Source organism: Camelus bactrianus, chromosome 6 (genome assembly GCF_048773025.1).
Source record: "Camelus bactrianus isolate YW-2024 breed Bactrian camel chromosome 6, ASM4877302v1, whole genome shotgun sequence".
Classification (NCBI taxonomy): Eukaryota; Metazoa; Chordata; class Mammalia; order Artiodactyla; family Camelidae; genus Camelus; species Camelus bactrianus.
In genome coordinates, this window is record NC_133544.1 from 57,014,972 (window position 1) to 57,028,618 (window position 13,647).

Genomic DNA, 13,647 nt, shown 5'->3' on the forward strand with positions numbered 1-13,647 from the left:
AGAGAAGTAAAAAGGAAACTAAAAAACTGCACAGCTAGACCTCGGAACTGAAATGCCATCATCAGCTGTGCTGACCCAGGAGCAGTCTTCCCTCTGACTGCCACTTTCTGTCTCTGCTTCTGCTGCACTTACTTCTGCTGTCACCAGCCAGCCACTCTGTGTAGCAGCATTCCGGTTGAACTTTCTGCAATGATGGGAAGGTTCTGCGTTGTACTGTCCGTGTCTCTTTCTGCTTCCGTGCACCCTGCCCTTCATATACATCTGCATCTTACACTTCATTTCCCCAAGAGAGCGTCGTCTTGGTTCGTGTAGCTCCTGTAGATTACATAGTATTCCTTTTGGCTGAGTTCTCCATCACGTCTTTTTAAGAGATGACTGGCTAGCCTGTAGGTGGAGTCAGACACTAATACCAGACCCAGTTGTGACCATGGTAAAAGGATCACTGTACAAAGTATGGCACTTCCTTTAACTGCTTTCCCAAGAGCAACTCTGTATTGGGCAGGCACCCTAAGCATCATGTATTACCAGTATATTGAATTGTGTATTAAATTGGCTCTCAGATGCTAAGAAAAATGAATGGTATAATTTCCTTTCTATATAGACTATTATTTAACTTACTACCACTATTCTTTATTAGGTTTAAAGTATTAGGTTCCTGCCTGACTTGGAGTGTACCTGAATACATTTTAAACTTTCTGTTCTTGTTTATTCTATATGTTAAAACAAGTATTATAATGATAGATTTACTCTTTATTTTCAAAGATGAAAGAAAGCCACCACAGTAACCAATGCAAAAGAAAAGGGGAAAATGAAATAGTGCTTGTGTATTTTATTCTTTAGCGAGAGATTTATTCTGTGCTTCATAACTTACCCTCTTAATGTCATGCTTTGCCATCATTCTTTATTAGTACTAGAAATCTTAATATAAATCTGGGAATCTACATGGCAGTCCTTGTATTCTTTTAGCCACATTTTTCATCTTGTTTTGGAAATTTCCTTGTTTGTTTTCCCAGTTTAGGACATGTGTGAAAGTGATCTTTTGTCCTAGTGCCATCTCTCAGAAAATTGGACAAAAACCTGTTTGTCCAATCTGGAGTTGGTTTAAAGTGGAGCACGTGTTACATAACTTTACTGCCCTAACATCTTTATTTTTTTGTGAGCCATCTGTTACATTCTCTTTCTCTGAATTTTTTCATGGCATATAACATTGTGTGTGTGTGTTTTTTTAAGTATGCAATTTTCAATATGGTCTCACCCAAATATTTTCTGTGATAGGACTTGGGTATCGAGTTGTTGAATGTACTACATCGAGTAATTTTGACCCGAGAATCACCTTCCATTCAGTTGGCTTCTCTTGAAGTGGTCAGGCAGATTATCTGTGCAGCTCAAGAACATGTGAAGGAGAAAAGACGAAGTGCAGAAGGTGAATGTTAACCCATACACCAAATTAATCACACGACATCATTATTTTTTAAATTATTGCTTATGTGTCTGTGTCATTCTGAGAATCTGTTGTGTGTTGTACAAGTGAAACATCTGTGGGTATGGCTTCACATCCTCTCATTCACCTCTTCATGTTAGCTTGGATATTGTCAGTAGCTAAACTACTATTCCTTGGAAGAATTAGAATTTTAACAACCCTAGAAGAGAAAAAAAAAAAAAATCCCTTTAGTAACTGGGTATTTATTTTAGTGTTTACCAATGTACCTGGAAAGAATCACTGACAATTTTAATAGCTTAAATTTTGCAAAATGACTAAATTGCTTGTTTACAAGTCTAATTTGGTATTGGTGAGTTTATCATTTAAGATTATATTTGACTATATATAACATAAAATACAATTTAACAGCAGATTTAAAACATAAGAACTTATTCTCTCATCTAAAAGAAGTCCAGAGGTTGGCAGTCCTGGGCTGGTGTGGCAGCTTCTTAAAGACACCAGGGGCCTTGATCCCTCTCTCTCTGCCCAGCCACTACCAGTGCTGAGGATGTAAGGTCAGTGCTGGCATTCTAGCTATCATGTTCACATTTTTAACAGCAGGGAGTTAACCAGACAGTATTACAAGTCTGAGAGGGTCACCAGGGATTTCTTTTGACCCATTGCGACAAGAAGTCAAAATAAAGACAACTACTTTTACCTCCGTAACTACTTTCTGTTTCATTCTTTAAGATCCAGGTTAACCCACTTACCTGTTTTACATACAACAGAAATGACCTCAATTGCCCTCTACTAGAAGCAAAGCAAACAGGAAGTATTTATTCAACACTGTTCTTTTTGTCTTTTAGTTGACGATGGGGCTGCTGAAAAGGAAACCCTGCCAGAATTTGGAGAGGGAAAGGACACAGGGGGACTTGTTCCTGGGAAATCGTTGGTCTTTGCAACACTGGAATTGTGTGTGTGCATTCTAGTTAGACAGCTCCCAGAGCTAAATCCTAAGTTGACAGGTAGTCCGGGAGTAAAAGCTGCGAAGCCACAGCTGCTGTCAGAAGATGGAAGCAGGCTTGTTTCGGCCGCGTTAGTTATCCTCTCTGAACTTCCTGCAGTGTGCTCTCCTGAAGGTATGTGTGGTCTATGATTGCTTTACTTAACCTGGAAGGGGAGAGATGGTTTTAATAGATAATGGAGAAAATGATTGCTAATTTTTTTCTCATTAAACTAATGCTGACCCAGAGGTTTGGGTATTGTCTTTAATCCTCTAAGATTAACATTACATTCTGGTAAATTGTTTTACTAAAAGGGTGAAAGTAAATACAGAGACAGCATGTACTCCAGATAGATGTGCTCTTCTATGGTTGAAAACAGTTTAAGCCAGTGGGTAGCAATTTCTAGCTCTTGGGCATTTTTTGGTACAGTATCTAATGGACTTTCCCTACCTGATGACAGAAGTTTCTCATCATACCAGTTGTGTTTGGAATCAAGTCCCTACTTTTAATATAGTGTTTAAGTCTCTCCATAGAGCTCTGCTGAGTCCAGCCTCCTCCTGATTTCTTCTGTGTGAATCTTAAACCCAGGAGGCTTCATGCACACCCCTGTTCTGTGCTGTTGTCGGTGGTGTTACTTGGTCTGAAATGATCCCATCCTCTCCTCTCCTTTTAAAAAATGTGCCTTCAAGTTCAGCTCCAGGCCTACCTCATCTGTGAAGGCTTCCCTTAAAAACTCCGGCTCATGATGAGTTTTGTTTTTCACATGTGTGTGTATAGCTTCTATATGTAGATATGTAGTTTTTATGTGTCATATAGAGGCATTATATGTAAGTGATTATTATATAGGGAGAAAAGATAAATGTACATACACAGGCATATATGTCTTGTTTCCAGCAAAACTATATATCCTCTAGGACTCTAGCACAGAACAGGCACTGAGTACTTAGTAGATAATTCTTAATTGGTAAGCATATTTCTGCTTAAATGTGTCTTGACCAATTTACATGCTGTCTTATTTTCAACATGACTTGAAAACTCCTTGAAAAAGGTTTAATATAAAATCAAATGGATAATGGTGATGGTTACACAACACTGAATGTATTTGATGCCGCTGAATTGTACACTCAAAAATGGTTAAAATGGTAAATTTTATGTTACAGATATTTTCCCACACTAAAAAATAAATTTATAATTAGTCAGCTACCCAATAAAACAAAATAAGACAGCAAAAGATAATGATACTGTGATACAATTTAAGTGACATCTCCAATTACAACCAAAATTTAATCCAATCCTGAAAGTTATTTAAATTATCTCAAGTTACAATCCTTTATGAAAAATAATCTTAAAAGCTAGGAATCTTTGACATTGTTACTCATTTGGTGGTTTCTGTCTAGGAACTATATATAGGCTGAAATAGTGTTTTTAAAAATATATTTTCTAGGAAGCATCTCAATTCTCCCTACTATATTGTACCTCACGATTGGCGTCCTCAGAGAAACTGCTGTGAAGTTACCCGGGGGCCAGTTATCTTTGACGGTTGCGGCCTCCCTTCAGGCTCTGAAAGGAATATTATCCTCTCCCATGGCCCGCGCTGAAAAGAGCCATACTGCCTGGACAGACCTTCTCCGCAGTGCTTTAACAACGGTTCTTGACTGCTGGGATCCAGGTAATTTGGGCTCTCTGGAAGCAGTTGTGCAGTTCATTTTAAAAGCAAGAGGGACTTTTTTTGAGAATAAGCTATTTACTTGATCATGTTTGGCTGTCTCATCTCGAGGAGACCACATTCACTACGTATTTGTTCAAGCAGATGTATCAGTAGATAGCAAACATCTATTTTAGTATCTTTACCCTTTAATGCAATTAATGACTGGCAGCCTGTATGTTGACAGTGAGAGACCTTTAAATGTAATAGTATGTTCATTTTAAAGTATCTAGGGGGAGGGGATAGCTCAGTGGTAGAGTACGTGCCTAGCATGCATGAGGTCCTGGGTTCAATTCCCAGTACCTCCATTAAATACATAAATAAATAAATAACCTAACCACCCCACCCCAAAATAGATACACATATTATGATCCATGTCTAGCTAACACCTTTTCAGTAAGTGCAGTATACTGAAAACTGCATAAGGTATACATGATAAATACAAGGACTGATCTGGTTCATATCCTCACTCCAGTACTAGCTAGTGACTAGCCAAGTTATCCAACTTCTCTGAGCCTTAGTTTTCTCATTAACAAAATAAGGAGATTATGTTGCAGGAAGTTATTACAGCAGTAACATAATACTTGAAAAGCATCTTGCTTTTTACCTGGCATATATTAATAAATGATAGCCAGTATTATGTTCAGTATTCATTAAAATTAGTTTTTCTCTTTGTGGTTTTGTAGTATTTATTTTCAACATTATGTCCTGGTGATTATAAAGAGTCTGTAGACATACTATAAATTATCCCTGCCTTGTTCAGTTTATCAGTATCACAGTTCACTGTATTTTGTTTCAGGTGGTAAAAAGTTTTCAGTTGAATTTAGCATTTATTGACCACCGACTTCGTGCCAAAGTTGGGAGTCTCGTGCAGTTTAGTGCCTATAAATTGCTATGGGGTATGATTAATACTTTAAGGAGTTCCTTGAAGGCAACAGTAATGTCTTAATTATCACTGCACTCCTAGTACAATAAAAAAGAGAGAACTGGCACAGAAATCATCAGCTCTGTTTGAGTGAACCAGGCAAAGTGTGACAGTAGAGTTCTCTGGAAGCTCACACTTAGATGGAGTTTGGGGAGCAAGAGGTGTAATAAGGGACGTTTGTGAAGGGAATGGGGAAAGCACTGTTGGGCAGAGAAGTCAAACTGCAATGTAGGCTTCCAGCAGAGCTCAGCGCACCTGCCCACAGAGGGGTGGGTGGAGGGAGATCTCTGGAGACTGCCCCTCCTCCTCTTCCTCCGATGTGGCTGCCCTGGGGTGAAGCCAGCCCTGGGGGAGCTGACAGCTGACTCCCCACAGCCGGCAGCACCTTCCCCCACCAAGGGGAGCTCAGGGGGTTGCCTCACTAGCTACCACAGGGGCTTCTCAGAAGAGTCAGTTTCTTAAAGTAGAAAGCATTCTCTGTTCTCCACGTGGACATTATAGAAATGGATTCTTGCACAACATTTTGATCCAAGCCTGGAAGACCTAAATATTATGGTACATTTGGGGATGGCAAGTAGAGCAATCAGGGAATGTGGGTTTGAAGGGCAAGAGTAGGAGGGCGGTGAATGATGATTAGTAGAGAGGTGAAGTTGGATGGTACATGGGGCCAGATTATGGAAGGTTTGGCATGACTGGTACTTTGGACTGCTTTTCATAGGCATGTGTTCTTGAAGGGATTTACATTTCTAAAGACTCACTCTGGCAGCAGTACAGAGAAGAAGGCAAGACTGTTGGAGATAAGATAGCAGTAAAAATAAAGAGGAGTAGAATAATGCAAACTAAAATGTTAAGTAAGTATTAACAGAATTCACTGATAGTTTGGCTTAGGAATTGAAAGGGTTAGGGTGATGTGAGCATTCATATGACTTGAAATACCAAAATGAGGGCTTTCAGGGGAAGATAGTGAGTTGATTATTAAGTGCCTGCAGGATAGTCAAGTGGAGCAGAATGTGAAGCAGTCTGGAGTTCAGGAAAATCTGGGCTAGAGTTGGTTTTAGACTGTATGTATTGGGAATTGTCAGTATAGCCTCCGGAATGGTTGGAATCTCCTAGCTCGAATTTATGGAGCAAGAGGGGAGGAGGTTCTGAATATTACACAGTAACAGAAGCCAAAAATGAGCGTTTTAACGACTAGAGAGTGGTCAGCAGTGTAAAATACACCAGGGGACCGTGCTCACAGTGTTGAGGTACAAGTGAGGAGGCAGGAAGGGGAGGGATCCAGTACAGGCTCCTCTCCACAGGAAGACAGGGAAGCTGAAGGAAGAGAGAGGCTCAAGGAACTGACTCTAGCATGAGGTTTTGCTTATGGGGGAAAAAGAAGGTGCAGATAGGGTTGGAAGTATCAGGGTGGGAAGCAGTGTCCCTTTCCTGGACAGAAGGGAATAATATTCACAGCGCATTTAGAAGGATTAACCTCTGCCAATGTGAGGGAAGAAAAGGAGATACAATGGAAAGTAATAGGTGTTGGTTTTTAAGCTGAGAGTTATGATGAGCTTGCCTCTTTCACCTTGTACAGACACAAAGATGGTTTTCTGTTTTCTGTCGGGGAATGAGGTTAAGATCTTGAGGATTTGGGCTAGCTACTGAGAGAAATCAAAGGAGCTGATTGTGACAGAGAAAACATTTGCTAGGTAACAAATTGCCCCAAAACTTAGTGGCTTCGAACAACAAACATTTCTTATCTGACAGTTTCTGTGGGTCAGGAATTGGGGAGCAGCAGAGCTGGGTGGTTCTGTCTCAGGGTCTCTCTTGAGGTTACTGTTAAGATGTGGGCCAGGGTCGCAGCTAAAGAACCCATTTGCAAGGGGACGCACTCGTGGCTGTGGCTGTGGCTGCCGGTGAGAGGCCTCAGTCTCTTCCAGGCTGGCAGCAGGAGGCCTCAGCTCCCTACCACTTGGCCTCTCCGCAGGGCTAATGCTAAGGGAACCCTGCACCCATCGCAGGTGAAGGAGAGTGGGAATACGGGGATTGGGGCAGGGGTAGGGGAATTAGGGAGTTTTAGAAGGAACAGGACGAAGAATCTGTGGAGCTTTATATTACTGAGAATAAAAAGACATTTTTTACTGAACAGACTAGCTGAGTATGTATGTTGCAGTTTCAAGTTGCTATAAATGACTAAAAATAACTTGGCTAGATGGGAAGCAGTGGGGCATGACGGTTCACAGTACGCTCTCTGGATCAAACTGAATGCCTTGTGATTTAGGCAAATGACTGAATTTCTGTTCCTCAGTCTTTCCATAAAATGGGGGAAATAAGAGAACCTACCCCATGGTGCTATTGTGAAGATCAAATATTTAATACATATAAAGTGCTTATAGTAATGTTGTCATAATTTTAAATGTTAGCTATGCACCTGTTTTACCTTAAAATTATTCAGATTATTTTTATAAAATAAATCCCACCCATCCATAATATTTTGCTTTCATTGCTGCTGGCTCTCAAGTGTCAGCACTCTAATATTAATCTCCTCAAGCCTTTCTCTCTCTGGCCACCCAATGTAGCAACTCCTTGGGTCGCTTTCTATTATCTCTTAATTTTTTTTTATATATTCATAGACCTGGTGACTAGCTGAAATTGAATTATTTACTTCCTGGTATATAGTATATCTTTGTAAATTGTATTCTCAGTGCCAAAAAGAGTCCTGGCACCTAGTAAATGTTTCTTAAAGATTTGATGAATGAATGTTATCAAAGCTACTATACATATATGTAAGTAATTTTTTCATGAGGAGCAATCCATTCTTATACAATTTAATGAGCTGAATTTGCCATGCCTTTTCCTTTTTAAATAACATTGATTTTCCACAGCAGGTTCATTAAAATTATTTAATGAGAGTATGACTTTGGGAAATGAAGGTAAATTACATCTAATAGAAAATTCCTTTAAATGATTGTGACTCACACAGGTATTTTCAGTACTGTTAAGAAATAGTATAAGTAGCAAACAAAGTGCTAAGGTATTTTCATGTATTGACATGTGTATTATCAAAATACAAGTACTTTAAATTTAACAGGAAAAACAATTGTCCAAGCATTTCTGTGTTGCTCCACAGTAGAAATAATAATGTAATAGTTACTTTGTTTTGGGCATTATGTGCAACGTGCTATTCTGAATGCTTTATGTGGATTAACTCATTTAATCTTCATAACTTTATAAATATAAGTACTGTTATTCTCATTTTACAGATGAGAAAACTGAAGACTGGGTTAGATATCTAAGGTCACAAAACTAGTAAATGCATATTCCTAGAAAATGAATATATGTGTTTACTGATGGCTCTACCTACCTAGGAAGATTATAATTACTTTGGTAATTCTTGACTCTAGAATGACTTACAGTACCCATTTTAAAACCTACAGCATTTGCCAGGATTCTTGTCAATCAATGTTTATTATCTGTAACTGTTAGGTACACAAAAGAAATTATTACTACCAAACTAAAGACAGCTTTACAGATACATAGAACAGTAAGTATGAGAGCACTGGTATCTGTTTCTCATAGATTGTTTCTCTTTAGTGGATGGAACACACCAAGAACTAGATGAAGTCAGTCTACTTACTGCTATCACAGTATTTATTTTGTCCACCAGTCCAGAAGTAACTACCATCCCATGCCTTCAGAAGCGCTGTATTGAGAAATTTAAGGCTACTCTTGAGATAAAAGATCCTATGGTAAGTGTCTTCAAAAGAGAGGTATTTCTTAATAGGAATATGTTTAGGTTTTTGCAGAACTTTTCTTTGTGATTTTGTTGGGTCCAACAAGAAGTACCAGACTGAATTTCTTTTATTTTTAGGTTTGGATTAAGTCCTATTCTTGTGTCGACAAAGCCAAATAATAACAGTCTTGTTCTTTGGCCCTGAGGATAGAATGCAGCTACAGAAAGAGAGAGGAAATTTTTTTTTATAAAAAGCTAAATTTGATAGGGGCATCTCTAAAATTGATACATCACTAGAACTTTACAAGGGACTTTTTATAAAACCCTTTGTAGCTTATTATAGTAGATTTCCTTAGGAAAGAAGGAAGGAAGGAAAGAAAGGAAGGAAGGAAGGAAGAAGGAAAGGAAAGAGAAAAACAAAAGGAAGCACATGGCTTCAGTATATGATTGTAAAATAATGGGACCTATTTCAAGAACAGTATATACAAATTAATCTCATTCCTTTATGGTCCGTTTACCTGTTAGATTAATTTCCTGTTTTACTTACTGTTTACAAAAATGATCATTCAGATATCATCACAGTGAATCAAATAAAGGGTGATTTGTATCTTTGATGTATAGTCTTCTCCTTTTGTTCTTCTGTCCTGTTTATTGCTTCTGGCCTCACAAGAGCTTTCTGTAGCAGCCTCAAAGTGGTGGCTCTGATAACAACACATAATATGGTCCAGACACAGATCCTTAAAATCTTCATAATATCAAAAATATGTGATTTTAGTCTAAAACATTTTCCAGAGTCTCCTAAATATTTTTCAAGGTTGTGTGTATGTTTTGTTTTGGTTCAGATTTTTACATTATAGACAGACACATGAGGGGAAAAATGGGAACTAGTCAAAAGTAGAAAAATTAACCACTCACATGCCTTTATCCCCACTCTGAGCTATCACAGCCACTGTTAGCATCACAAGCACTTAGCAAGTTTGAATATCTGTTAGTCCTGGACTTCCAAAATTAAAGATAAATTATAAATAAATTTAAGTATTTGGGGTAAGGGGACTTTAATTTTTTTTCATTTATATTTTTCAATTTACTTTTTAAAACTTACATTAGAGCTTACATTTTAATATAATTGCAAATTTATATTTACAGTTTATACTGTTTTTGTCTCTTACCTTATTAGGTACAAATCAAGACCTATCAGCTCCTACTTTCCATTTTTCAGTATCCAAATCCAGCTGTTTCGTACCCATACATTTACTCGTTAGTATCCTCTATTGTGGAAAAACTGCAGGAAATAGACAAGAGAAAACCTGAAGATACTACTGAGCTTCAGATCTTTCAAGAAGGCATAAAGGTCTTGGAAGCACTGGTAGCCATTGCTGAAGAACACCATCGTAAGTGTGAGCACTAAATGCGTGCTAAATCAGAAGCTGTTCAAAATCAGGAATTTAATGTTATTTAAAATATAAAACATCCAATTAGTCACTTAACAATATACCGTCACATTCACTGAAAGGCAGGTGTTAATGTTAATCCAAGTACTGATATTATTTAGTATTAATTTGGGAGGAGAGATTGGAATAACTCTAATGGGGAAAATATGTACAGATCATGTATAAGGAACATTTACATCCCTGAACCTGAGTCTTACATCATTTGTTCACTTTCCAGGCTCTCAGCTGGTGGCCTGTCTTCTGCCCATCCTCATTTCCTTCCTTTTGGATGAGAATGCTCTGGGATCAGCAACTTCCATAATGAGAAATCTGCATGACTTTGCTTTACAAAATCTCATGCAGATTGGGCCTCAGTATTCATCAGTTTTTAAAAGTGTAATGGCTTCTTCTCCAGCTTTGAAAGCTCGCCTTGAAGCTGCTATAAAGGGCAATCAGGAAAGTGTCAAAGTCAAGATACCAACATCTAAACATACTAAGAACTCTGGAAAAAATTTAAGCATCCAATTAAAGACCAACTTCCTCTGATTTTTTTTTTTTAATAGCTAAGCACCTTAACACAATACTTGATCATTTCCTTCTCTTTCGGGGCAAAAGTGACATTTTAGACACAAGTGCACTTGGAGGTCTGGTTTTTTGTTTTACCTTAAATAGCTGTGACTTTTCAAAGTAACAGCAAACTTAACATTTTTTGTGTTGGTTTTTGATTTGGGGTTGTTTTTGGTTTTTTGTTTGTTTGTTTTTTTCCATATAATAAAATCACAAAGCTCTGTCAGAATTCTTGCCAGGAATTTCAGGAAAGTGTTAAAGAACTGAACTTAGAAAACAAACCACTGCTTTAAAAATGAAGTTTATTTCTTCTAACAGTCCATACACACATGATATACTTACTACTATGGCAAATATAGAGTTGACTCTAGTATAAATTATTTGCATTTATATAGTATCCCAAATACTGATTTAAAATTCTGCCTCATTCCGTAATTGTATTAAACTTTCTTGGATTTCTCAGACAACATAAATTAAATCATGGGAAAGCTATTCAGGAAACTTGGCTTAGAATTACTTAATATATAAAGTACAAATTAATTACAGCCCTACAGTGTGACTTGAGATTTGGTGTCTATAAATATCATGGCTTTTCACGATCTAATGGCTTTATTTGTATTGAGTTCAGAAAATTCAAATTTTATGCGTTTTAAATAGAATAGGACATTTCCATTTCAGTTTCTCACATGGGTTTTCTTTTACCTCTGTTGCTAACAGTTCTCTTCATTTGTGGCAAACATTCATACTAATGAGTTTAATATAGATTCATATTTATATTTAAATTAACTATGGGTTTATATAAATGTCAAATGTAGTACAACAAATTTAGATCATCAGTGAATACAAGTATGTTTTCTTAACATGAAACATATTTTAATATAGAAAAAAACCTAATGATAAATTCATATTGGTTGAAAAATATTTTTTAACTGTTGGTGATCACTGACTCTCCTACTTCAGTGTTAAATTGTGTGAATCAAGCACTGTGTCAAAACAAATCATTTCCCTGTTAAAAATTAAAAGCCAAAATGATGGCATGTTCAGAAATGAGAGACACTTGGAGTCAAGCAAGAGCAATGTGATATACTCTATTTTATTATGTTTGTAAATACTCTTGTAAATTGTTCAGAATGAAAACATTTGACAAAGTCTAACACTACAATCAATTTTTCTAATTTACATAAATAAAGCTAATTTTCTTTATCATTCTTGTGTTTGAAATTATTTTACCCACAAAAGATGACTGGTTAGTCTCACAGATTCCAAAAAATCAATTCTATGTTGCAAATAATACCGTCTCTGAAACTTAGCCTTTTTTCTTGGAGGGGCCCTTTTCTTTGGAGCATTCTTTGCAGTGGTTTGGATTCTCTGTCTTCCTAATTGTCTCTGAATTCGCCTGTATACTTCTGTTTCCTTCACCTGAATGCCCTTCTCTCCCCTGTTCTGTCAGCCGACTCCCACTCCATTTAGGCCTGTTTTAAATGTCACTTCCCCTTCATAACTCTGCTTAACACTTCGTAACCTCCTTTCAAACCAAGCAGACTTAACTACTTCTTCATCTGTGTTCCTGCAGTACTTCATCTATTCTATGCATTGAAGATCAATCACATTGCATTTTAGTATCTCCCTTTTAGACAGTGCCTCCTCAAAGGGAGAAATTCTGTCTTCTATAACTGCCTGTGTAGCATCAACTAGAGACTTTAAAACTGTTGAATTGCACTAGTGTAGGATGAATTTTAGCTCAGAAATTTATTCCTTTGCCAAGGCAAATGCTGGACTGGGATACTTTCAGGATGTAATTTATTAATTTGATTTGGGTTTCCTTTGTATTATTTTGTGTTTTGTTTCATTTAGTTTGTCCTTAAACTTTAAGATTTCTACTCATCATTTAATGACCTGGTATCCTGAATTGGCTGGATTAAAGGTGCTACGTGAATGTCAACAGTTGTGAAAAAATACCATGTGCAGTGTCATGGAATTAGGAACTTTAAGTTAGGCACTATTCTATCGCCTTTTTAAAAATGTATCATCTTGTTTAATAAAACACTGAATTTGTAAATGTATCCTTACTGACAAAGAAATTAAGGCTTCCCGGTTGAGATTTGGACCCATCTTTCTGATCCCAGGGTCCCCACTAGAGACAAAAGGTCCTCAAGCAGTCCTGATTCCATCAAGATAAAGCTTTTCCCTCCGTGTTCTATGTTCCCTCAGGAGCCTTCACTCTTTGTTAAAGATATTTTCAGTTAATATTTCTACAAATTGCCACCAAAAGGTTTCTGGCTAATACAACATAAGAAAGTGGAAGAAATTTGTGACCTCTACAATTTCTATGGGAATAAATTATATAATTAGATGTTGATGTAAATTGATTTGTTTAAAACTGAATAGTTAAAACTAAAAAACACATAAAAAATTCTTTACATCTGTTTTAACAAGTCTCCAGTCGTGATAAAGCAATTGCATTTTAACTTGGTAATTCTTTACAAATTAAATACGCTGATTAGCAACTTGAATGAAACAAAAGTGGTATAATATTTGCCCTGAGCTTTGTATTTTTCTAAGGGAAGAAACAGCGCAAGCTACTAGGAGAGTCTCATTCTATTTAACCCACTGCTCAAAAGCTTATCATGGAAAGATTTTAAAAATGACATTGGAGATCCCAGATTTCTATTAATAGAGCACTGAAACAAAATTTCTAATTCTATAAAACAAACTTCAACATTAACCTAAAAGGAACATCAAGGCACTTAAAAAGATACAAGTACCTGCTGTGAAAGAGATATAACCATACAGCTACGGGGGCCCAGGGAAGAAAAGCAGGGCTTCCAAGCAGGACTTCACGGAAGGAATATCATATGGTATATAGGCTTAGAGAACAGAA

General features: G+C 37.2%; 1 protein-coding gene and 1 long non-coding RNA gene across 9 annotated transcripts in view; one reads left to right on the forward strand and one right to left on the reverse strand.

Annotated features, from left to right (window-relative positions):
* The window catches only part of HEATR5A (HEAT repeat containing 5A), an 87,735-nt gene extending 75,763 nt beyond the window's left edge, over nucleotides 1–11,972 (forward strand). For all 4 annotated transcript variants that reach the window (XM_074365687.1, XM_074365689.1, XM_074365688.1 and 1 more), the window contains 6 exons: nucleotides 1,276–1,423; nucleotides 2,287–2,559; nucleotides 3,869–4,093; nucleotides 8,631–8,785; nucleotides 9,947–10,160; nucleotides 10,438–11,972. In XM_074365687.1, the coding sequence (XP_074221788.1) occupies nucleotides 1,276–1,423; nucleotides 2,287–2,559; nucleotides 3,869–4,093; nucleotides 8,631–8,785; nucleotides 9,947–10,160; nucleotides 10,438–10,745 (1,323 nt within the window). In that variant the 3' untranslated portion in view covers nucleotides 10,746–11,972. The remainder of the gene's footprint in view (nucleotides 1–1,275; nucleotides 1,424–2,286; nucleotides 2,560–3,868; nucleotides 4,094–8,630; nucleotides 8,786–9,946; nucleotides 10,161–10,437) is intronic.
* The window catches only part of LOC105075249 (uncharacterized), a 58,903-nt gene that overhangs the window by 8,426 nt on the left and 36,830 nt on the right, over nucleotides 1–13,647 (reverse strand). For 2 of the 5 annotated variants that reach the window (XR_012507562.1, XR_012507558.1), the window contains exons 2-4: nucleotides 9,939–10,051; nucleotides 9,317–9,470; nucleotides 133–1,640 (exon numbers count right to left, since the gene is read on the reverse strand). This is a non-coding gene — a long non-coding RNA (uncharacterized LOC105075249). Of the gene's footprint in view, nucleotides 1–132; nucleotides 1,641–9,316; nucleotides 9,471–9,938; nucleotides 10,052–10,417; nucleotides 10,557–13,647 lie in introns of those variants that run through there. The other 3 variants (XR_012507559.1, XR_012507561.1, XR_012507560.1) reach the window with 3 other exon arrangements.